The following is a 26,708-nucleotide window of genomic DNA, read 5'->3' as shown; positions in this document are numbered from 1 at the left end:
ACTCTGTTCAATTGGTATATAATTCTTGACCGAATAGTGATTGCGGCAACGTTATTTTTCGATTATCGATTCGATTATTGACACTTTTATTTGAATGTACAATATCGATTTTTGCCATTTGAAAAAAAGGTGGAATTTCTATACCTAATCATTATTATTATTAAATAAAAATTAATATAAATCTGACGCTTTTTTAACTCATAATTCGATTTATGATAAAAATAAAGTATTTACATGTTTGTCAAATAAATTATGGACACATATATAAGGGGCTTACAAAATTGTAACTCACCGTTTGTTGTTAAGCTAGGAGTAGTGAAAAAGGCGATGTTTATCTTAATTTTTATGATTATTATTAACGGATTGGGCACATATCTTTCGACGTTAATAAATTCATGCAAAAACTTGTCATCAGATTAGGTCCATATCGGAAGACGGCGTATAGTACACATGTATTAAAGTATATTTTACTTTTCAATAAATATATAATTAAGTTTATTTTACGTAAATACATATTTACTGTAATAAAATTTTGAATTAAAACACAAATCTAACAACTTATAGCCTTCTGACATCCTGCAATATATATAGGTTTATAAGATTATTATTTATATATTTATATTTAAAATGTCAAATATTCTTTTTTTTAAGTATACAATTACGATATTGTTGTGTGTGTATGCTTGTACATGTGCTTTTATTACGCATTTAAATTTATTACGTAATTTGAAATAGTTACGTTCTAAGGCTGACGTCAAAAAGTTTTTAACCAAATGGACAAAACAAATATAAAATAAGCTGAACAAAATCATATCACAGCATCAGTTAATAAAGCTGACGTGCTGACGTGGTAGCGATTCCAGACTTTTTTATTTATCATTTACTGAATAACTTAAGAGCTCGACTCATTTCGCTAATAAATGAGGAAAAGTTTCATTATATCTTAACCTAACTTTATAAAAAAAACTACTAAGTAGTTTTTTTTATACATAAACTACAAGATGCAGAGAGTTTCGTAGAATGTTTTCACGCAGTTTCACTTGTTTTAAATTTTGAGTTTTAACTTATTAACAAGTATGAATTTAATGTTTCATTTACTTTAAACATGAAAAACACTACTACTACTGAATAAATAAATTATTTAATTTATAGCCAGTATCACTCGAGATTATATAAGAATTCTAACAATACACCATAAAACCAAATCTGTTAGATGATGTAAAGGGTATCGTAGGATAAAAAACCCACCTAAGTACTTGAACTCTGAAAACACACACTCCTTTTTGGGCAGTCGTGTAAATGCGTTGAAATAAGCCGCAAGCATATATCACATTAGTGAAGTACATGCTAACACAAGTACATATAATATGAAGGAATATTTCCATTCGCTACTGTTTGAAAAATATATTACACTTTATAGGAAATGCCATGGCATGAAATATTACTCAGAACCGTACTAAGTCACAACTAGTATTTTACAATATAGGTACGAGTAACGAGTACTTAAATGACGATTCCCATTTTAAAATAGCCAATTATATACAAAGTATAAACTTTATTTGAAAATCAACACGAGAACCATTACGGACATTACATACAAGAGGAAAAGAAACAAAAGTACAACTAGCTCTTGTATTATAAGCAACGACGCGGAAAGTACAAGAAAACCTCGTGTCGTATCAGATGAGCTTAATGTCGTGACGATAAACCACGCTCGCACGGCTTGTCTGCAAACAGAAGCCTCTTGTTATTAGTGTTAGTGTTTATAATTGTGATAACCTTTAGTGTCGAATAATAAGCAATCAGTCGCTTGGTCAGTCTCGCGTCTGACAGTACGCTCGTTTATTTATAAGCGACATTACAACACAAATGGATGTCATGTGCAAAAACATTATCTTCGTAAGTTCTCTCGCGGTGTTGTCAAGTGTCCTCGCTAAAGGTAAATACGAATATTATATTATTCAAATATTTGAAAGTCTTATTTAAAAACCATATAATGTACGAAACAGTGAAATCGTTAAATGTAGAATGATAATGTCGTTATAATTGATGAGTTTATTGTTATGACGTCGTTTATTTATTGAAGAATTTCAAGTATTTGTAATATTTTGAACGAATGAAACGAAGCAAAATGTATCTTTATGTTGCACAGTTTTTTATGCAGTGTGTTAATGGCGATTAGTGAGTTAAAATTACTGTTTAATGTAAAGGTACGTATGTAGATACCTACTTACTTGTTAATCTTAGCATTGATTTTGTTATTTAATATTTATTTGCATTTGCTAGTATATTATTGAAGATTATGTTCGACTGGATTTTGCTCCTCTTTCAAAAGAATATGTATTTTTTATCTATATTTTATTTTACAATGTTTTATATAAAATAAGGTAAAGTAATACTATTGGTCTCTCCCAAGAAACCTCGTTATAATAGGTTTTTATCCGTGTACATACCTACCTAGAGAACAAACATGAAATATTCTTAATTACATGCGTATAATAAGAACACTGTTTTGAATAAACATTAAATACCGTATTTATACTTGCAATTCATACAAGGATATATTTTAATAAATGATATTTGTAAATATGTTAAGTAAATTATATTGATACTCGTTTACTATATGTTTTACAATTATTAAATTAAAAATATTAAAATTTGACCAAGTTTTTAGTTGAATGTACTTAAGGAAAACTTGGTTATTAATGAAACTGATTCTGATAACATAAAGTATAATAAACGCTATCTCGCTCTCGCGTATAGTATTAGTAAAGAAAGGAAATGTTTTAGTTCTGTCAAATTGATTGAAACGAAGAGTTTTTTTTTTTAGACCACAGAAGCAAAGAATGAGAAACGACGTTTTTATAGAACTCTGTTTTTTTTTTGTTTCATAATTTAGTAACATCCACGGGCTCACACTTGCCCGTGTCTTTTTACATTAATACATTTTGGCGTTTTATATTATTACATTATTAGTGAACAGCAGCAGATCTTCGCTGGACTTCGAGCTAGTGGGTCTCTATCATTCATTTCATGAATAAGCATTTGTATCATTAGTATGTCTTCGTACTCAAGGATAGGTATCATTAGTTGGTTCTTAAAATGTAACCTTAGATAAATTAATGAATTGACGTACGAAGATTGTGAATCATTATAGATTTTCACTTTTTGAGTTAAAAACACTATTACGATGGTACTCCATTGATGTCTAAAAGAAATCGGTAAAAAAAAAAACGATTTATGAATAATTTACATAGTTGTACAATTGTGCTCGGGAAAAACACACGTATAAAAATCATTTCATTCCTTGTAAAAAACATTCGTTAAACTCTACACGGGAAAATATAATTAGAGAGATACCTTAACCTCAAAACCGCTCCAAGTTTACCGTGTATCGTACAATTGTTCGTCTTTGTTTTATACCTAAATAACTTTGGAGACATCTTAATATTTTAAATTAATGAATAAAGTCCTAACCTAAGCGAACACACGGCCAAATTTACATGTGAGAAATGCGTTAGAATTATAATTAAACAGAAACGTAGGCGATAACACAGGCACTCTCTGTCACTCACCACTCGGCGGCATGGTGGAAACCCGAGGATGGTTTTAGTGGGTAGAAAGCGTGCCCTGGCACGGGGCATTAGTTCCCGGTTGAGTCCCACATACCCGTCCCGGTCCCCCGACCGGGCGGCATGCGTAAATGCATTTCCTCCTCGTTAAACAAAAAAAAAAAAAGGCACTCTCTGTCAAACGCGGCGGCCGAAAATTCAGTTGCAGGTCCAACTTTTAGCTACTAGTATAAAGCCAATGGTATATTCTTGACCTAAACCACGATTCGAACTTTAGGCCACGAGACATAAAGCCTTTTAAGCTAGCCGCTTGGCCCACGAGGTGTAAACTATAAACTTTAAAATATTTGTAAACCTGCCCCCTTTCACTTTTGAACCAGTCTCGGAGGAAACTGTTAAGAGGAATGTCCGATCTATCTCCACAAAAGCCATCGGTAGCGATAATCTAAGCCTGTATATGATACTTCCTGTGTCGGAGGATATTGCACCTGTGATCACTCACATTATTAATTTCTCACTTTCGTGCAATATCTTCCCAACACTTTGGAAGAACGCCTACGTTATTCCGCTACCGAAGACCACCAATCCTTCCTCTTGTTCTCAATACCGTCCCATATCTATACTGCCAATCCTATCAAAAGTCCTAGAATCTATAGTTCACAAACAACTGTACTCCTACTTTACCATCAACAACCTCATGTGTCCTTTCCAATCCGGTTTCCGTCCATCTCACAGCACTGTTGGAGCACTGCTGAATATAACTGAGGACATTCGGTATGCTATGGATAACACCAAGCTTACTGTAATTGTTCTTTTAGACTTCAGCAGTGCTTTTAACTCTGTAGATTTTGACATTCTTCTTGGTACCCTCCGAGCGGTTAATATTTCTTCCTCTACCATTGATTGGTTTCACTCTTTTCTTTTCGGGCGCCGGCAGTGCGTGAAAACAGAAAATTCATCGTCTGATTGGTCTAACTTATCTGCCGGTGTTCCTCAAGGCGGCATACTCTCTCCACTTCTCTTTTCTGTTTTCATTAATAACATTTCACGTGTCATCTCTTCTCCCTTTCATCTGTATGCAGATGACTTACAGCTGTATCGTCATTGTCAGTTGAGTGAGTTGTCTGAGACTGTTGACTGCCTAAACGAAGACCTTTTGGCTGTTCAGTTATGGGCCAAATCTTATGGCTTACTGGTTAACCCTGCCAAATCACAAGCAATGATCATTGGTAGCAGTAGGCTAAGAAGTAAAATTGACTGGCCATCTGTGCCCTGTATCAAGTATGGGGTTCCAATAGCCTATCATGAAAACGTAAAAAACTTGGGCCTGATCATTGACTGCAACATGTCTTGGACGTCTCATCTCAACGATATTAGTAAACGTATGCATTTCACGTTTCACTCTCTCAAACGTCTCCAATATTTTCTCCCTTTCAACACCAAAATTATGCTCGCTCAATCTCTTCTTCTCCCTATTCTCGACTACGCTGATGTTTGCTTTCTGGATGTGACAGAGGAACAGCTTAATAAGTTAGAGCGCTTACAAAATCTTGCTATTCGCTTTATTTTCGGGCTACGTAAGTACGACCATGTGTCTCTTTTCCGCGCTCAACTTAAATGGCTGCCTATCCGATTTCGCCGTGATATGCACATCCTTTCGGTCCTTTTCAATATTCTCACAAACCCTAATATTCCTGAATACCTCAGCTCCCGCCTCAACCTGCTTCCTCCTTCAACCCGCTCCAGGCGTTCTTGCATCACTACGATGCTCGATGTGCCTCGGAGTAACAGCAAATTTCGACTTCAGTCGTTCACAGTACGAGCTCCGCTTCTATGGAACAAACTTCCTAAATACATACAGGACAGTACTACTATTGATATATTTAAAAAACGATTAAGACAGCATTTCCTGACACAAGTTTACCCTTCATCATAAACTTTGATATTAATATGTGTGTGTATCTATGTATATTATATATTTATTTATATATATATATATGTGTATTGGTGTATATATTTATATATATATGTCGGCGCAGCAATAACACCAGATGTTTAAGAACACGTGCATCTCGGCTCGGAAACAACAACAGGTGTTACCAAACACGTGCAAGTGCAACAAAAGTTGTTTACAATCGCTTATCGCTCAACAAATCAGGCGAGGTGGGGGACGACCTGATATAAGCCGACGTACTAGGCGGCCGGGCACCTTTTGAACGATAGCACTAGCTCCGTTCACACCTCTTAATTGTGATATTGGTCACTCCTGAATTGTTTCTAGCTTAAGTTGTTTTCTTATTAGTAAATTAGTAAAATTAATAATAATTTGTTAAAGTGGTTAAGTTTCTTTAATATTAAATTTGTTGATATTAATGTTTTTCCAATTAATAGTCAAAGTAGTTAAATTTGTCGAATACTAAATTACTAATTTATGTTAAATTCGTGATTTTAATTTGAATTATTAAATCTTAGATTGTGATTTATTATAATTTATAATTATTATTTTTAACTATCAATTATTTTGTAATAAATTGCCTTTTCTCATTATTTTTGGTAGTTTTCAGTAGAATTATGCCTGGGGACGAACGTCCATGTTCACCTATTTTACAAAACGTTACGGCCTCAGCCGAAATCAGAAGTGGGATGGACCTTGGGAACTCTTCAGGTCCATCAGCCCGCACAGAAGGAAATGGAAATAATCAGGCTCTGTCTGCTTTGGCCAGTATTATAGAGAACTTAACGCGGCAACAACAGTTAAGTATGGATGCTAATCGAGAATTTCTAGCAGGACTTCTAAATCAGGCTGTGGCTCCAACAAAACGGCCGCGACTCAGCGATATTTATATCGCATCATTTGACCCAGACGGCGATGTACCAATACGGGACTGGTGCGAGCATGTAGATAGGGCAAAGGATCACTGGCAACTAACTGATTATGAGGTATGTACGAAAATAGCTGGCTTACTTCTAGGGCGTGCCAAAACTTTGGGAGAGACATGGTTAGTAAAATCACCAATATGGTCTGAAATGCGAGAAGCATTAATTCAAACATTTGAACCAGAGGCACGATATTCTAACGATATAGTGAAACTACGAAACTTTAAATTCGATATGTCAAATCCAGCTGATTCAATTACTAAGGCTTGGAGTATATGGAAAAGAGTCATCAGTGGTGATAAAGACAAGGATGCGGTAGAAGCTGTAATAGGCTGCATAGACAATGAGTTTATTCGACTTCGTTTGTTGTCTAGTAAATGTTCCTCTGTGCCCGAGTTGATTTCTGTTGCAGCTACGATTAAACAGCGAGAATTTCGACAAGGCGAGCCACCTGCCAAACGACCGAGATTAAGAAACAATAGGGACGACACCGTGCTTTGTTTTAAATGTGGTAAAATGGGACATGTACAAGCCAATTGTAACAAAGGTGATAAGAAAATTACTGATCCGAAACCTTTGCTTAGCACAACTACTACAAGTGAATCCCTGAGCCGAACTGAACGCCCTAGGCCAACGTGCAGCTACTGTAATAAAATTGGCCACACCGAGTCTGTCTGTTTTAAGAAAATGGGAGATGAAACCGAAAAGGTTAATTTAGCCAGGGAACAAGAAGAAATTTTAACTCCAATGAACGTCAATATTAATAATTGCAAATTTACAGCGTTTTATGACAGTGGTGCAGCTCGTTCCTTAATAAGACGTTCCGTCAGCCAATCTGTTCCAGGTAAACGAGAAGATTATCCTTTAATGCTTAAAGGTATTGGCAATGACAGTATTCCAATTTTGTCCTGCCAGAGGATCAATGCGACCTGCGATATAAATGGCATTTTTGTGGAAGTTGCCTTTCACATTGTCGAAGACCATGAAATACCCTGTGGTCTATTGATAGGCGCAGAAATAGTGAAGGGTACAGGCTTAACCGTGGTCATAACTGAGGCTGGTGCTACGATAATGAGACAGTCAACCATTCTTAATATAAATGTGATTGAAGACTCCTTTACAGATTTGGACACTGATTTGACGGATGCAAATGAAATATGTGAATTAAAAAAGGTACTATCAAAATACAGCGAGATATTTACTACAGGTATTCCAAAAAAACAAGTTACCACAGGAAGTCTAGAAATTCAGTTGAAGGATCCAACTAAAGTAGTGTCAAGAAGACCATTTCGAATGGCCCCAACTGAAAGACAAAAATTAAAAGATATTATTAATGAATTAATAGGTCATGGAATAGTCAGGGAAAGTACTTCGGATTATGCTAGTCCTGTGATTCTTGTGAAGAAGAAGAATGGGGAGGATCGAATGTGCACTGACTACCGAGAATTGAATAAAAATACTGTTCCCATAAAGTTTCCACTACCAATAATTTCAGATCAAATTGACAGGTTGTCAGATGCCGCCTATTTCATCAGCCTAGATATGGCTCAAGGCTTCTACCAAATTCCCATCAAAGAAGAATCGATACCTAAGACAGCTTTTATTACACCTGATGGTTTATACGAATACGTGAGGATGCCGTTTGGTTTGATGAATGCTCCAGCTGTATTTCAACGTGCTATAATGGCTGCATTACGACCCCTATTGGATAACATCTTAGTTTACATAGATGATGTATTGATAAAATGTAAGACGTTCACTGAAGGATTGAAAATCTTAGATAATGTTCTGGCAGCCTTAAACGAATCCGGGTTTACTGTAAATGCGAGAAAGTGCTCATTTTTTAAGACATCCATTGAATATCTTGGAAATTTGATTTCAGAGGGGAAGGTTCGTCCAAGTCCAAGAAAGATAGAGGCTTTAGAAAAATCACCAATTCCTACAAACGTAAAACAAGTACGTCAATTTTGTGGTCTGGCTGGTTATTTTAGACGCTTTATTCCGTCCTTCTCCGAACGCTTAATTCCTCTCTATAATTTAACAAAAAAGGACTCTAAATTTCAATGGACAGCAGAATGCGAAAGTGCTAGACTTGATATCATTCGTCGATTAACTTCGGCACCGGTTTTAACTATTTTTCAAGATGGACTCCCCATCGAACTCCATACAGACGCTAGCAGCACTGGGTTGGGAGCAGTCCTTATCCAAATACAGGATGGACGACAGCATGTTATTGGTTATATGAGTATGCGAACTACTGAACCCGAAAGTCATTACCACTCCTACGAGTTGGAAACTCTTGCTATTGTAAGAGCAATAAAACATTTTAGGCAATATCTGTACGGTAGGTTCTTTACAATTATAACTGACTGCAACGCCATAAAGTCGTCTTCCAGCAAACATGAACTCTTACCCAGAATCCATAGATGGTGGTCATTTCTGCAACATTATGATTTCAAAATAGAATATCGCCAAGGAAGCCGAATGAAACATGCTGATTTCTTTAGCCGCAACCCTATAGTTTGCATTACCCTGGCGCAAAATGTTGACACATGGTTGAAGATTGAGCAAAGGAGAGATGCAGAGTTAGCTCAAATCATAAAAAAGTTGGAACACAATGAGGAAATAAGTAAGTACCGAATTAACAATTTCGTTTTAGAATACAGTTACGATGAAGAAGAACCTGGAAGTAGAAAGTGGAAGAAAGTGGTGCCGAAATCATATCAATGGAGTATTATTAATGCCTACCACACTGCGCTTAAACATTTTGGATGGGAAAAGACTCTTAGTAAGATTCGAGAAAATTACTGGTTTCCTGAGATGTCCACAACTGTAAGGCGTTTCGTAGATAATTGTGTGATATGCAAAACTAGTAAAGGACCTTCAGGAGCCAAACAGGTAGAAATGTTTCCCATAGATAAGAAATCTATTCCCTTTGATACTGTCCACATAGACATGACTGGTCATCTTACCAAAAGAAATATCAAGCATGAATATGTTGTAGTGATTATAGACGCTTACACTAAATTTGTAACTTTAACTTACGCGACTAATAAAACCGCTCACTCTATGCTACAAGCTCTTAAACATGTTGTATCCCTGTTTGGAGCTCCAAGACAGGTAATAAGTGACCAAGATACGGCTTTTAAAGCAGAGTTCGAAGAGTTTTGTCAAAACCATAACATTCATCAGCACTTTATAGCCCCAGGTGTTAGTAGAGCCAATGGACAGGTGGAAAGGATAATGGCTATTGTGAAAAATGGATTAACTATCATTCGCAATTACGAAACTCAAGACTGGAAGAAAGGTTTGGAAGCCCTCCAGCTAGCTATTAACTGTACAAAGAACAAAACAACAAATGTTAGTCCAATTAAAGCCCTTACTGGGAGACAATGTGCAGTACCACCAGAATTAGTGTCTTTAATTGACGAGGAACAGGAAACAGTAAATCGAGGCCAAATTGACAGTTATATGCAAAAGAAAATTATCAACCGAGGTAAACAAGACAAAGCAAGATTTGACCAGAGTAAAGCCAAGGTGAAACCATTTCAAAAGGGGGACTATGTTTTATTCAAGACTAACCCTAGGTGCCAAATTGGACTTGATCTAAAATACCCAGATGCTTATGAAATCTGGAAAATATTACCAAATAATCGTTATCAAGTAAAGAAGGTGACAGGTCGTGGACGCCCAAAGAAAGTAGCCCACGATCAACTTCGGCTTGCACCTAAGCCAAGCGAAAATATAAATACAGATCCCACGTCGGCGCCAGGTGAATCTAATGCGACAGTAGAACTAAACGATATTAGTTTGAGCAACCCTGATAATGTAGAAATTGCACAGTAATAAAGATATAAACCTTGAATTTTTTTTTCATTCATTTACTTCTTGATTTATTTACTTAATTAATTTTCTTAATTTATTTAATTTATTTCTCAATTTATTTATTTATTTGTAAAGTCAATTAAGTTGAGGACAGGGGCCTCCTTACGATGAGTAACTAAGTAGAGGACAGGGGCCTCCTTAGTTTTATAATGAGTAACGTAAGTTGAGGACAGGGGCCTCCTTACGAAGTGACTAAGTAGAGGACAGGGGCCTCCTTACTTTTATAATGAGTAACGTAAGTAGAGGACAGGGGCCTCCTTACGAAGTGACTAAGTAGAGGACAGGGGCCTCCTTACGAAGTAAATTAAATTGAGGACAGGGGCCTCCTTACATAGACGCTAATGACAGCTTTTGACGATTAATACCATGCATTTGCCATTCTTGGTTTACCGTGCTGTTGTTGTTGTTGTCTGTAAGCAGGTCGAAGGCGACCATCATGCAGAATGGCCGTGTCGGCGCAGCAATAACACCAGATGTTTAAGAACACGTGCATCTCGGCTCGGAAACAACAACAGGTGTTACCAAACACGTGCAAGTGCAACAAAAGTTGTTTACAATCGCTTATCGCTCAACAAATCAGGCGAGGTGGGGGACGACCTGATATAAGCCGACGTACTAGGCGGCCGGGCACCTTTTGAACGATAGCACTAGCTCCGTTCACACCTCTTAATTGTGATATTGGTCACTCCTGAATTGTTTCTAGCTTAAGTTGTTTTCTTATTAGTAAATTAGTAAAATTAATAATAATTTGTTAAAGTGGTTAAGTTTCTTTAATATTAAATTTATTGATATTAATGTTTTTCCAATTAATAGTCAAAGTAGTTAAATTTGTCGAATACTAAATTACTAATTTATGTTAAATTCGTGATTTTAATTTGAATTATTAAATCTTAGATTGTGATTTATTATAATTTATAATTATTATTTTTAACTATCAATTATTTTGTAATAAATTGCCTTTTCTCATTATTTTTGGTAGTTTTCAGTAGAATTATGCCTGGGGACGAACGTCCATGTTCACCTATTTTACAAAACGTTACGGCCTCAGCCGAAATATATGTGTATGAATGTGTATTTATATAAATATTTTTTTATAAGCAATGATGCACTACATTGCCCGCTGATTGACTCTTATCACTCACCTCCATAGGTTGACTGGAAGAGATCTCTTTTAGAGATAAGTCCGCCTTTGCTTATGTTTTCTCTATTTTGTTATTTTCTGTAATGTCTTTTTAAGTGCAATAAAGAATATATATATAAACTCTTCCCACAAGCATAAAAATCTAAAGATCCCCAGTAAATAAATAAAAATAAATCGGTCGTGTACTCATTCGTTGTTAGGTAGATTAAATTTTGTCTGTTGTTCAATTAACTTTAGCTAGCTAGTTGAATGTTTCACGACTAAGATGCTAATTAATTTAGTGTCAATTTACTTCAGTTGAAATAGCCCAAAAACGAAATGTTACGCGAGTCTATAATAATTCTGAAAGATAAGTCATTATTATTGCAACTTGGTGGGAGGGCTTTGTGGAAGCCCGTTTGAGAAGGTATATTCTTCCACCAAACAGATAATAAACTAACACTTAGTAATATCGTGTTCCAGTTTTAACGGTGAGCGAGCCAGTTTAACTACAGGGACAAGGGTAACATCTTATCCCCAAGATGGGTCACGAATTGGTTATGTAAGAAATAATAATTATTTCTTACAGTACCTTATAGTTCTCTCAGGGAGCAGTAAGTAGTGGACGCTTACCATCAGGTTGCCAATTTTCCAGTTAATATAAAAAAAACAATAGAAACTCAAAGGATAAATACGTAGATCTAACAACATGCTCTAAATCTGTTCATTAGAAGTTGTTATACTGATTTATTGACAAGAAATATTATGCTTTAATAATGCATGATTATTAAATAGCTTATTTAGTCGTTATCGTAGTCGATTATAATTCGAATATAATTGTCAAAATATAATAAGTACGATAGGAGTGGACATGTTAAACTCAAACTCAAACTCAAATTCCTTTATTCAATATAGAAGTATTACACTTTCTTATTGATTGTCAAGTCAAACACTACCACCGGTTCGGAAAAAGAAAACACCCTGACCTGAGAAGAACCGGCGAAAGAAACTCAGCGGGACTTTTTTTTTTTCTTTACGTCAAATTAATTATATACATAATTATATATGAGTAGAAACAGCCAGGAGGCGATCGTTTCATTCCCAAGGTGTGCTATCAAACATAAACTCACTAATTGTATAGTAACCTTTCGCACACAAGCGTTCCTTAACAATTTTTTTAAATTTCGCAACAGAAGCATTTTGAACGCTTTCTGGGATCCTGTTGTAGAAGCGTATACATTGCCCCACCAAAGAGTTACTGACTCTATGCAGTCGAGTAACAGGAGTAACAAGATTGTGTTTGTTCCTTGTACCAACGTTATGAGAATCACATTTTCTCATAAAAACATTAATATTTTTCCGTACATACAAAACATTACAGAATATATATTGAGAAGCAACAGTCAATATCTTAATTTCTTTAAATTTATACCTCAAAGATTCCTTGGCTCCCAGGTTATAGATTGCGCGAATAGCCCTCTTCTGCAGCACAAATATAGTATGGATAGCGGCTGCGTTACCCCAAAGCATAATACCGTACGACATTATACTGTGAAAGTAACTGAAATAAACTAGGCGAGCCGTATCAACATCGGTAAATAATCTAATTTTTTTGACCGCAAATGCCGCAGAACTCAGTCTACCCGCCAATCCGTTTATATGGGGGAGCCACTGTAATTTGGCATCAAGAGTAAGGCCAAGAAATTCAGTTGTTTCAACTGGATCCATCGATTCCCCATTGATAAGTACATCGGGTTTTACAGTTTGCACGTTTGGTGTGCTAAATTTTACAATTTTAGTTTTTTTATTATTCAGCCTAAGATTATTTACGCTAAACCAGTGTACTATATCAGACATAGCATTGTTTACATCGTCATACTGTACCTGTTTCCTATTAATTTTAAAAACCAAAGAGGTATCATCAGCAAACAATACTATATGTTGTTGTTCATGTTTGTTCCCAACAAGAAAGGGCAAGTCATTAATATATATGAGGAATAGAAAAGGTCCAAGAATTGATCCTTGTGGGACCCCCATACCAACTAAGACCCCAGGAGACCTTGTCCCTTTAACGTCAACCCTCTGAATTCTATTGTTAAGATAAGAAGTCAGAAGGTCGAGTGCACATTCTCTAATTCCATAGTGATATAGTTTCCTGACCAGAGTTTCATGTTGAACAATGTTCATGTTAACAGATCAACATATATACATATAAGTATATAGACTGCTGTTCCGCTTCGTCGTATTTAGATAACAAGAACATAGTAAATAATACATTATATTATGTACTAATTGAATAGTACCAATTACTCACATATATAATAATTTAGTAAACTATACTATTAAGTGACTGAAGGAACTACTAAACGATGTATTCGTAGATCAAACTTAATTACCAGAAACTGAAGTGCGTTTCGGAGAGGATCTTAGCACTATTAAAGCGCTTCAGTTTAATCCTGTAGTACCTGAATTACGACGTGTAGCCAATTCTACTATCCATAAGAAAATTATATGATTTATAATATATGTCGGCGGAAAATCACGTATTTAAGAAAAACACGTACCCGGAAATTATTGTTTTAATTATTTTTAATAATTGAAAACTGTTTGTTTATTAAATTAATAATATTTAGTTAAATTAGTTTGAAATATTTTACCGTCCATTAATAGGTTATATTAAGTGAATAGTGCCCCCACCCATTTTTGTTATAAAAGGCCGAACGCCCGCCGGTATTCAGGGGCTCGTTCGAGCCGTCGGAGCGATCGGACCTCCTCAGTTTGGAACAAATCAGAGAAGAATATTTCCTGAGTTTAATTTCATACCTTCGAGGATAGATAGAAATCCAAACCCTGACTTTCGTGACGTAAGCAATGCTGACGTCATGTTTTTTAAAAACTAGCCGGGACAAGCCACTCCGTCATATACATATATAATAACTGGGCAACAGGCATATCGAAATGCCCAGGCTTATTTACTGATTACTGGCAAGTATTTAAAGAATGTACTATATCTTAAATGTCTTAGACTTCGCAATGTGTACCTTAAAACTGATCCAAGTACCATTTGGATAACTAAGGAAAGGTAAGGAACAAACATCAATTATGGTTGTTCACTCAAACAACGCTGCTTTGTGTTGTCCATTTCTAGAATATAGAGTGTAGCGACTAACCACTGTAACACAAATAACAAAATAACGTCACAAATGACGACAACTTAGGTGTTATGGTCGAGAGCGCATGCCGATGATTAAATAGCTACTTACGTTTACAATACATAATGGTAGGACTGTGTGCCCACCTGGGTAGATAACTCCCACTCATCAGATATTCTACCGCCAATCAACAGTGCTCAGTATTGCTGTGATCCGGTTTAAAGGGTAAGTACAACAGTTGTTGTACTTACCCTTAAGTAAAAAGGTAAGTACAGCAGTTGCTACAAGGGACATAACATCTTCCTTTCCAAGGTACATCGGCGATGTGAGGAATTTTTAATATTTTTGACAGTGCCTTTGTCTTTGGGCATACCTACTCCTACCCATATCATAAGAAAAAGAAACAATACAAATGTTATAAGTTAAAGTAACTGTGGATCAGAATCACGAATATACATAAATATTGAAGTCATTATTGTTCTACCAGGATATAAAGTACTGTATCGAGATTACTCAGAAACCGTTTCTACTGGCATATATAGGATTTTATATTTGGTTAGCATATAAGGCCACTGCTGAGATCCTGGGTTCAAGCTCCGGGTCAGTGTCAGGTTCAGATCAAATCAAATTCTCAGTAGCAACCCGGAGTCCATGTCACGGACAGCACGGATAGCTGTTTTTCCCACCCTTGAAAATTTTCCAGTCGTGAATTATGAAGTAGAGAGATGAGATGAGATGAGATGAGAATTAAAGAATCGAGAGTGCACATTTATATGAACAGATACACCTGTGTACTATAATATGCCGTCGGCTAGTCTGCCGCATTGCCTCCGTGGCCAAAGTGCTCAGGAGGACATAATCATGGAATGGAATAATAAGTAATTATGGAGGTTATCTATTGCTTTTATTATTTATGATATTTAGGTCATAAGCTCCTACTATCATTGGCATCGGTCAATGGCAATCGCCGTTTACTACGTTTGACGACCACTGACCATAACTGAGACAATTTATCAGTACCTACTAAAATACATGATATTTCTTTTTAACCCTGTGCATAAGAAAGAGATAACATTATTTATTTTCCTATCAATTTATTTTAGTTTATATGTTATGTACAGAATCCGAACTTGTGTAGGTTTAATTACTAATTCCAATGATTTTTATTCTGTTGACCTATTATGTTGCGGTAGGGCAAGTATTTCCGCTTCTAATTGGGTGATGTAACGATTATTCTTAGTACTAATATATAAGTGTGTGTTATTGTTGAAATACGTTATAATATATACTGTAGGTATTTACATGGAGTGGATTATTAATTACTATTCTTCGTATTGGCTTAAACAAGCATGCGTGTAAAGTACCGTACATAGTAAAATTTGGTTGATATCATGTAAAGTATTTTAACTGTATAATTGCTGGGCTTAAGAACTTTTCGGTTTCGAAGTATAGGTTTGGAGCTTAATCCACCCTGCTGCTCCAAAGCGTGTCGGTAAATAAATGTGTGGTTTCTTTAAGAAGATTTCCTACCATCCGCAATCTTTTTAGAATACATAATAATAATTACTTTAGCTAGTACTATATATAAAAATAAAAATCTAGTTAAACATAGGCCTCTTCTAGCTGCTAGATAGCACTACACAAATTTTGGTTCATTGAGCTGTCAGGTAAAATACAAGCACCTACTAATTATATTAAATTTTTGTTAACTTTATGTTGTAGTGTATATTCCATTATGGTCTTTTATTTATTTTATTTATTTAAATTCTTTATTGACCACCATAAAGTTAATGGGACAAAAGGCGGACTTAATGACTGAAGGCATTCTCTGCCAGTCAACCTTTAGGTCAAACAGAAAAACCATGACGTTTACGTGACTAATAGGATTACCATCGGACATTTAATGACGTTTAAGAAAGCTATTAGTTATGTAAAAAATATTTTGAATGTCTTATATAGACAACGAACCAAAGGATTTTAATGAATGTTTATTACGATTTATATTTACTGATATTTAAAACTCATGTTAAATATATCAATTGATAATTATTTATTATATTGTACAGTATTATGTAAATGATAAAAGAGTTTGAATTCGTTCATACATATGACGTATGAATTTAATAACTAATAAAAGTTAAATGTAATTATTACACGAAATTATATTTGATTGATGAAACAATAACTAACCGATTTATGTTAAAATAATGTTGAAAAATGCTCGCAAAAGCGTTTTTAAATAAACTATAATTCCATTGTTGCGATTCAATTAATGTAATAGATCGCTAATGCCTGTATATAAAATATATGTCTGAATATTTTTTTACAGTATTATTCCAATATATATGTACTTGGAATCAGATATTGATAATAAGTACATATTACATTTTAAATACTAGCTTTTTTCATATTATCTGCTGTTACAATTTCCTGCCGCATATATATCACATATATGATATATAATACGTATATACATACTACCTATGTATTTTTAATATTATATAAGCAACTGTAGGTATTGTAATTCAACATCTATTCTAAAATACTTACAAACAACAAAATGCCGATTTATACAATACTAGGCAAAGCCGCGGGATTGTCTCCCTTGCGTTTTGTGGGTCGATATAAACAAGACTATATCCTTCCCTGGAGTTCAAATTTGTTTCATACCAAATTTCATTAAATACGGTTAAGTGGTTTGCCCGTGAAACACACAGACACTGTCTAAATATATACTTATATGTAGACATACGTATACTTTCGCATTTATAAAAGTAGTAGGTATACTTAGTTTAATTATCATTAGCCAAAATATTTTTAACAACCATATCTAAAATAAAAATTGTATCCGTTTTATACGATATGACGTCATTTAAGCAAAACAAAATATACATTTAAAAAAATATACACAGCTTCGCTTCATTATTTTTATCTTAACTTCGGCTTTGCGCAGATCCGTTTAGGCGACTTGTTCTCTCACCAAATTATCAAACAAAAACAGTAGTACTTTTTATTGCTGTTCCTGTTTGAATGGTACCTAAGTGTGTAAGAGAAATAAAGGCAAACGGGATCTAAACAGAACATCACAGAACATGAAATGACTATTTAAAATTCGGTTTATACCTACTCCATATACAGCCAGTGTCTGGGCGAAGGTTATGTGGCCCTATGGCTTCCTATAATAATAATAATAATACAAAAGTTTTAATTGTTCCACAAACATAAATTGTAACCAACAAATTTAGTAACTTGAACCATTTTGATTTGTGGACCCCCTCAGGGTAAAAGCCTCCTCCAAAGAATTCAATTTATTTCTGTTTTTGGCAGAGGACATCCAGTCCCTTCCTATGTAGGGGACTGGATGGCTTCCTATAATAGTAAAATAAAATAATCACAACTCATATTACGAATCTATATATACATTTAAAATGTTAACTTTCTCATAATTCTTGAATATGTTTAGTGTCAAATAACCGGCTTAATCGAGGCTACAAGATACAATATGAGGAAAATTTCAGCTGTCTAATACTAAACACGAAAAGATTAACAATAATTAATACATCGTATATTGCACAAGCGCTACTTGGTTACCACCACTTGGCATTGTGGTATCCAGTATGGGTATGCAACACCTCCTCATCACATATTCTACCGCCAAACAGTAATACCTTTATGTTTGTCTTTCGGTTAAAAGGTTCAATTTAACTATGGAAACAATTAACATGTAACATGGCAATGTAAGGTATGGTTAATATTTAAAACATTGCTAATGTCTATGGTAATCATTAGGTGAATTATTAGCCAATCTCACAAAATATAAAACAAAAATTTAAAAAAAATTGAGAGGTTTACGTTCAGCAGCAGTAGGTAGTAATCTACTCGATCGTTGTCTATAATCTATTAACTGATAATAAAGAATAAAGTATTTATCAATTTAATATATGAACTATGTAGCCCTATAATGATATAGGGATATGTGTGTATATTTTAATACAAAGGTACATTTTATTTATCTTTTCAGATATTTGCAGAAACGATGCTAGGTGCATGCCCCTGGAAGAATGCACCGATCTGTATAACAGGTTACAGAGTGATCCTGATGCATTCATAATAAACCTTTTAAAAAAATTACATTGTGGCTTTGACGCCGCCAAAAAACCACAGGTAACTATGATTGACTTACTAAACTACTTAAAATCAAGTAGGGCTCAATTAATTATTCGGCTGTATTTAAACATTCTAAGTATTTATCTAGCTTTTTTTAATATGCTTAAAGCGGGTGTTTAGAAATATAGTAAACATAAAAACACGTGAAATTTGTCAATTTAATGTAAATTGGTCACAAAAACTGTTTTTACGGAAAATTTACACAGATGAGTGGCAAAGTATAAAAAATCGATAATGATATTTATTCTCGAGCGAATTAATGAGGTGTGTTACATTTGTAGCGTGCCTATCTGGAACACTTTCGATTCAATTAAAAACATTTTCTTCTCATATACGCTCCCAGCCTCTAAGATTTCTTGTTGGCTATTCACATCACTGCAATTCTGCATTAAGGTAACCTTAAGGCGAATTTCAATCGATCCCGTAAATGTTCAATTGGACCACGAGCAGGCCACGGTAAACTGTCTATGAAGTTTTCACCTACACTTTTCGAAAATGGGGTGGAAATGAAACATGGGGCTGGATTATAGGCTCGGTGTAGGATGTAGGAGGAAGTTACAGTAGCTTCTGCCAGAATTACCGACTACTTTTCACCAAGCAAACTTATTAGCAACAAAACGGTCTATTCCGTGAATGCAGAGTTACGAGAATGGTTCGCCTACTATTATCCATACGCGAACGCGTAGATTATCACTAAAAACTTTACTTTAGTTTCGTCCATAAACAGTACAGTTCTCCGGTTATATTCAGTCAGGTCCAAGTGGTCACGAGTGAAGGCTTAGTTCGTCCCAGGTCTTCTAGCAACACTCGTGATAGCATTTCCACACGTCCCGGATAGCTTATGGCGTCACACCAGACACCACGTCGACTAATCATAACTACCATTATTGTTGCGGTTTCCTCCGTTTGCCGGCGAGAATGAGACAATAATTGGGAATAACACCGTGACAAAATTAAAAGAAAGTAACGTCCAACTGTGCCTTTCAGAATATAACTGGCTATTTAATAATTAATGCGGCATAATTTGCGGTAAAAATAGCTTTAAAGTTATCGCTTAAAACATTGATAAGGAGTCGTAAACATCAAAATGAATCGAAATGTTTCTCTTCGCAAAGCATTATATTAGAAATTATTTTTTAAACTTATGAGGGGGGCGGTGTTTTATTTTAGGTAGTTTATTTTAGCTTATCGATTAGTTTTATTTATATCTCGACTACTATAATTGTACTTTATTAATATATCGTTACTACTACATATTTTCCAGTTTATTAATTTCATAGAAAATTGTGATTTACATAATTACTAAATCAATCAATTAACAAAAACGTCGTTAACATACGACTTATTGAACGTCTAAAAACAGATACACAGAAATTATTTCTGAATTTTTCGTCTGCTTGTCGGTAAGAATTCACTTGACTCTCACTCGTGGAAGATTTAAAACAGCCAAATGGAGCGCAGTTAAAGCATATTATCTTTTACATTTTTTTATTATTAATATCAATGTTTTACATTACTCCGTGACATTTCACGATCGTCTTCTTCGAGTTTGTTCTTACAGAATTACCAAGGAAGCACATTTGTTTTAGGTATGCTGTCCACCGCATTTTAGAAGCGAAGAGACAATGTCCAGACTCCCTGAAGTCAATTTTAATCCTATGGAATTAATACCCGATTGGAAAACTTGTGGTATTCAAAATAACGATCGGATTGTTGGAGGGACTGAAACGGAACTTGACGAGCATCCGTGGATGGCATTGTTGCGATACGACAAACGTAAGTTATTGTTTCTAGTAAAACTCGACACTGGTATTAGGGAGATTACTAGGTAGGTAAATATAGAAAATATTAATTTTTCCTCGTCTCAATTATTTTAACGTGTAAAATCGTGTTTACAATAATGTATCACCGCATGAGTAGGTAATAATTTAATAACAAAATGTTCATACAAAATATATACTTTTCCTGCTATTTTAATGATGTTTACGCGTTATGTCTATCATTTAAAAATTTGTACTGCAGCTAAGGGAAGCGGTTTCTACTGTGGTGGCGTATTGATATCTTCGAAATATGTTTTGACGGCCGCACATTGCATTAAAGGTGCTGATCTTCCGAAAAACTGGAAACTGTAAGTCTACAACACTCTGTTCAGAAAGACTACAAAAAAATATTATAATAGTTATTAGACATAATACATTATTCTATATAGTTGTCTGTATGCACCAATCTGTATGACTGTGACTAATACTATGTTAAAGTACTGACTGACTATGAAAGCCGGTAATTCATGTCTGCATCTGATGTCTACATGTCTTCTAATTACATACGTCGAATAACGGAAAATGTTTTGAATCATAATTTATGGATGTAAAAACATCTATTTCAATTCAAATATAATTATAGATCTCAAGTTAGACTCGGCGAGTGGAACGTGACCAGCAAGAAAGACTGTTATTTAGACGATTGCAGCCCGCCAGTTCTTGATATTCCTGTAGAAGAGGTTATTGCCCACGAAGGCTACTCCGCCGATGATAATCACCAGCAAAACGATATCGCTTTGCTTAGATTATCCACAAAAGTTGAGTTCAATGGTTGGTTGCCTTCTATTAATTTCAATTTAAAATTTCTCTGTCTCCTCTTTTAGAATTTATGTTTGCAAATATGGTTTTATTTTTTTTATAAATAATGTAGCAAACGTATGATGTACAATCATATTTTAAAATATAGTTTACTTTCAGATTTCGTTAAGCCCATATGTCTTCCTATTACTCCAGAATTGCGTAATAATTTATTTGATGGATACTATATGGAGGTGGCGGGATGGGGTAAAACGGAAACTAGTAAGTACCACATCAAAAAAATTTCTTTTGCGAATTAACATATAAGCTACGACGATCACAGAAATATTTCTCTGTTACAATACTTACATTGGAATTATGTCACTTTTATGAAGTATTTAGCATTCACGTGCCACTTTTTGGCACATTTCATATTCTATCGCCAAACAGCTATAGGTACTTAGTATTTCGGTTTAAAGGGTAGCTAGCGTAACTGCATTCACAAGGGACATAACATCTTATTTCCCAAGTTTGGTTAATGCGCCATTAGTAATATGGGGAATTATTAATATATTTTATAGTACCAATATCTATTAGCAATGGTGATCACTTACCATATTCATTTAGCCCATTTGCAAGTACGCCAACCTGTACTCTAAGAAAACCACACATTTTTAGAAAATTATAGGTATTTTTTAATTATACGATAATGATTTTCAGGGTCAACTTCGAATATTAAATTGAAAGTGCGCGTGCCAGTAATAAATCGTACGGACTGTCAGAATATCTACAACAGAGCAGGACGTACGATCACTGAAAATCAACTTTGCGCCGGTGGTCTGCAAGGTCAAGATTCTTGTCGTGGAGACTCCGGTGGTCCACTTATGGGGCAATTGTCTTCAATGGAGAATTGGATGGCAGTAGGCGTCGTATCCTACGGTCCATCGCCTTGTGGTACCCAGGGCTGGCCCGGCGTCTACACGCGAGTCTCCGCTTACGTCGACTGGATACTTGCCAATATCCGACCATAGTTTATTATTTTTTTAATAATACGAACTTGAATTTGATTTAAATCGTTCGTTGAATGGCCTTCTTCTAAAAATAATCTAGGTCTTAAACTTTACTTAAATGAGAAAATCAATCCATGTTCCTTTCTTTTAAATAATTTAGTATTTACGTACAAAAATATGACAATAATTAAAAATACATAATCTTTATTGAATTTTGTAGTCGGTCATTTCCGACTGAAGATACAAAAATACATTCAATTAATATTAAAAATCTATATTTTAATACGCCATAATGTGATATTTATTTAGAACTGATCAATAGTTATTATATTTTGTGGAAAGATTCATATATTTTTGATCAAACATATGAAAATACTCACCGCCATGTGCCATGACATGTATAAATAAATTTTATGAAACAAATACTAATTTTAATATAACTGTAATCATTTCCTTTGGCTATTTAAATTTATGTAATAATATTTGACATTTTATTTTTTATGTATAATTTGTCTCTACAATTATATACATCAAAAAATATGTAAGATGTTTGAGCTAAACATGGATATTACAAATGAATTCACTAGCATTCACTAGTTAAATGTAATCGTCATAGAAATTTTGAGAAAAAAATCACAACTTAGTATGATTCGATTTTTTTTTTTTTTCGGAATGAAATATTTTGCAGAGAAATGCTGAGCTATTTAGCTTATAAACATTATATCGAATATTTGGTTTGAAATTCGATATTTCTACATTGGCGGGCTTTTATCTCAAACAAAGTGTACGCGATAAAGAACAACACCGCTAGCATTACATTAGCTGGCTAGCGTCATACGTGATTTATTTAATCGGTCATTCTTTCATTCATTCGAACATTCTTTTAATATCACTTTAAATGGTACAAAGTAATAGTAACTGTAATACAAAAATATTAATAAATATAAAATAAAACACTAATTCATATTCACGACATATATATAATTTTAATATGTGTACGTATGATTTAATGAATATCAGATGCCTTTCTCTTCAATTGCTAAGCACCAGCACCTTTCTATCACTCGAACCGCTTAACAATTTTCTTTTTTACCTTAATACCTAAATTATATTTTAATAATAATAAAAAATCACTATGCGTATAAAGGAATACAAAATCTTGGCACTATATTGTATTGTTTGTACTCATTTCCTATAGGTCTTTGGAACTGAAGTTTGCTTTTAGCTTATCGGTTTTTATTTCTCAACAGATATAAATAATATGTTTATCTTGTAAATAATTAAACCAAATTAGAAGACGGGTTAAATGGCAATATCAATTTCAGCTCCAGTCTATTTGTACAAAGTACTTTATATTGAAATAAATGCCTAATTCCGATTTTATTTCTCAATAAAACTTACACATAATTCTATAACATTAACACCATAAAAAAAAAAGCTAAAAAGTGTGGTATATGGTAACAATTTGAGCTTTTTGAATTATTTTTCTGCTATGAAAACATAAAATTTAGCAAATCTCGACTTGTTGTACACATAATATGAAAACTTCATTTGATTTGCAAATATTTGCGAAAAAAGAAAATACAACCATTGTTTATTTATATATCACAAAGAGTATTTTATAAATATATTTTGATTATCAATATTTAATACATAAATGTATCAATATGTTTATATTAATATCTAAATACTGATATATATGGAATAATATAATGGAAGAAAGATATGATTTATATGAGATTCTAAAACTGTAGGAAACTGCTAAAATAGCTAATGGAATGCTCTAAATATGGAATGTTATAGACATATAAATCCTTAAACCTAATAGTTTAAATTAATAAAATTTCATCCTTATTTCAACAACAAATAAGATCTAAAATTCAGGTACAAAGGTACCAAAGTATAATTACTTACAAAAAACATGCCTCACTGACATATGGCATTTTTCTATAGTTATATGAAAAATATTTTTACTATAAAAATAAATAAAATAATACTATGAAAGTATCCAAAATCAATTTTTGTGCATTTTAGGAGGCAGCAGCGATTTCTACATTGCTATTCTCCTGTGAAACTGTTAATGTTTCACTGTTTTCATTACTACCAGACTCGATTAGGTCCTCTTCAGGCTGAACATTTTCTATCCCAAAATGCAACTTATGTTCTTCATCAAGGTCACCATTCAATTTGAAACCATTCACAAGTGCATCTTGCAGTTTAATACCAAATTCCGAATCAATTTCAGATACAGCTTTTACAAGTCTATCCCTTTCTTCTTCTGCCCAGGTAGGAAACCATTCATTAAATAGTTTTATCTGAAAATATATAATATCAAATTATTATTATTTTAATAAACACAGCCATATTTGTGAAAAGTGATGAAAATTATGGGTTTTTGCAAAAACACATCTTTCTTTGTAATAAAAAGTATTTACTGACCAGTAATATTAATATTTGTTCAAAAGTAAAAGAGCAGATATACAAATAAATTGATAACTAGTAATATCTCTGCCCATGGAAACAGCCATTATAAGAGTCATCTTCACTTTAAAAGTTATGTTTTTTCACTTAATTACTTATTCATATATAATTTGTTATCATAAATAGTTTGGCAAATCCATAATGTATAACAAAGATTATTCAAAGGTTTGATCAGTGATATTGCGTCAATTTAATGTCCAATTAATTATTTGTCTCTAATGGTTAGAATAGGCTATATATATATTTTAATTTAGCTTTAATTATTGATTCAGATTATAATTATTTCTTAATAAACTCACACGACATTGAAACAAGCTGACAGGCTTATCGTCACAGGAAAGAGCTGCTAGTGTACTAGCTAACTGGTCCGGCTTGCCACCGTGCGCAGCTGCCAATACTGGTAGAAAGTCTTCCCGCTGCAGCTCACTGAACTCCCCAAACCATTGTAGAATGTATCGAAGTTGAGCTTCAGATGTTAATCCTGGGTTCGACATACTGCGAGGAAGTTGACGATATTCTCTGCCTGAAAGTTGATATAAATGAATAAGTAGTTTACAATCTATTAAGAAAATTAAGCTGTGCTGAAAGTTTTCTAATTTGCATTTAAAAAAAGAAAAAAAATTAGGTATAATATACAATTTTCATAAAATATCGCTGTCTTATTTTAATATTAAAGGAATAACATCAAATGAAAATAAATAAAGAAAGGATAGTTGCAGCAATCTTCAAATATTATGTGTATTATTATAGCAATGTTTATATTTGGTTTGGGGTTGAAGAGCATAGTAAATTGTTTAATCTATTGATTAGTTCAGAGATTATGTACAATAGAGTTCCCACAAATAACTAATATTTTTATATTGTTTTAATATGAATACTTACTTTCAGCAGTGATTGATAAACAAACTGTAGTTTCAAGTAAAAATGCCATTGAATGAAATATTTAACAGAGGAAAATAAAAAATTTAATACGATCGCTAAGAACGAACTCTGTAGAGAAACTAGCTAGTAACTATCTATCTAGTTTATAACAACTTTCCAACACCTAGCATTGGTCCGTGCAAGGTTAAATAATCGTTGTAATTTCACCTTTCCACAAGATTATATCATAACACCAGCAACTTTCTATATTATAAAATTAACATTTTATTTAGTGATAAATGGTAATTTTATGTCGAAATGCAAATATTTATAGCAAATACTTACACCAATAACTTTTATCGCGTCTGCAATGTGGTTTTAAGTATTGTATACAGATGGTTTTTTCACTTCCAGGGTGACAAAAGTTATTATTTTGATAAGAATGGTTTTTGTTAATGCTAATTTTAAGTCAATTGTAATTTGTATTTATTTTGTCTTTGTGATAATAAAAAACTCGAATGAAATTCAAACATTGAATGAGATTTAAAGTTGAGTCAGTTCACGGTTCGGATGCCATTTGAATGAATGTGAATGATACGGTTAACAGATTATCGAATATTATGTTAGTTATGATTGCCATACGTAATATACTTGCGTCAAACTATTAATTTTAATATAGTACATTACGACGCATGTAAGCTAAGCTTGAAAGGTAATCTTTAATAATATTAAATTTATTTATATGAGAGATTTTTCTGCGTCGTTTAGTCTAGGTGTCATACCTCTACAGTCTACAAACTATTTCTACTGTCGCTTAGAAATTGTGTGATTTATATAAAATCACCAATCTACTAAGCGACAAAACTATAAAATTTAGGTACTCAATGTGGCTTAGTGAGTTCGGTCTTTCAAGTGTCGAGTTATTATACACTGACGGACTTATAAAGTAATTCAATATTCAAGACGTTTTTGAAATAAACATTTGTACCAAATATTCAAACTTTTTATATAAATTTAAATTGAAA

The 26,708-nt window shown here is 33.8% G+C and overlaps 2 protein-coding genes across 2 annotated transcripts; one reads left to right on the top strand and one right to left on the bottom strand.

The window, feature by feature from the left end:
* The first annotated feature begins 1,679 nt into the window (after positions 1–1,679).
* On the top strand, positions 1,680–23,719 carry LOC125071073 (CLIP domain-containing serine protease HP8-like). Its single transcript, XM_047681157.1, has 7 exons — positions 1,680–1,939; positions 18,628–18,770; positions 20,363–20,549; positions 20,796–20,901; positions 21,177–21,364; positions 21,512–21,613; positions 22,052–23,719. Exons 1-7 carry the CDS (start codon positions 1,870–1,872, stop codon positions 22,360–22,362), a joined length of 1,107 nt encoding a protein of 368 aa, XP_047537113.1. The 5' UTR covers positions 1,680–1,869; the 3' UTR covers positions 22,363–23,719.
* Positions 23,302–26,249, bottom strand: LOC125071074 (uncharacterized protein C14orf119). The gene is made up of 3 exons (XM_047681158.1): positions 26,029–26,249; positions 25,122–25,345; positions 23,302–24,656 (listed from the first exon to the last, which is right to left on the bottom strand). The coding sequence occupies exons 2-3, from the start codon at positions 25,314–25,316 to the stop codon at positions 24,372–24,374; spliced, it is 480 nt and encodes a 159-aa protein (XP_047537114.1). The 5' UTR covers positions 25,317–25,345; positions 26,029–26,249; the 3' UTR covers positions 23,302–24,371.
* Positions 26,250–26,708: the final 459 nt, after the last annotated feature.

The sequence above is a fragment of the Vanessa atalanta genome, chromosome 18, assembly GCF_905147765.1.
Source record: "Vanessa atalanta chromosome 18, ilVanAtal1.2, whole genome shotgun sequence".
NCBI classification, from domain to species: Eukaryota; Metazoa; Arthropoda; class Insecta; order Lepidoptera; family Nymphalidae; genus Vanessa; species Vanessa atalanta.
The sequence above is the reverse complement of the archived record's forward strand: the minus strand, read 5'-3'. Positions and strand labels throughout refer to the sequence as shown.

What these genes read in the sequence shown, in the direction of transcription:
- LOC125071073 (XM_047681157.1), top strand. Translation starts at nt 1,870, where the DNA reads ATGGATGTCATGTGCAAAAACATTATCTTCGTAAGTTCTCTCGCGGTG. An exon ending in GTCAAGTGTCCTCGCTAAAG is followed by an intron (nt 1,940 to 18,627) that starts GTAAATACGAAT and finishes TTATCTTTTCAG; the next exon opens with ATATTTGCAGAAACGATGCT. An exon ending in CTTCCGAAAAACTGGAAACT is followed by an intron (nt 20,902 to 21,176) that starts GTAAGTCTACAA and finishes ATATAATTATAG; the next exon opens with ATCTCAAGTTAGACTCGGCG.
- LOC125071074 (XM_047681158.1), bottom strand. Translation starts at nt 25,316, where the DNA reads ATGTCGAACCCAGGATTAACATCTGAAGCTCAACTTCGATACATTCTA. An exon ending in TCAGCTTGTTTCAATGTCGT is followed by an intron (nt 24,657 to 25,121) that starts GTGAGTTTATTA and finishes ATATATTTTCAG; the next exon opens with ATAAAACTATTTAATGAATG.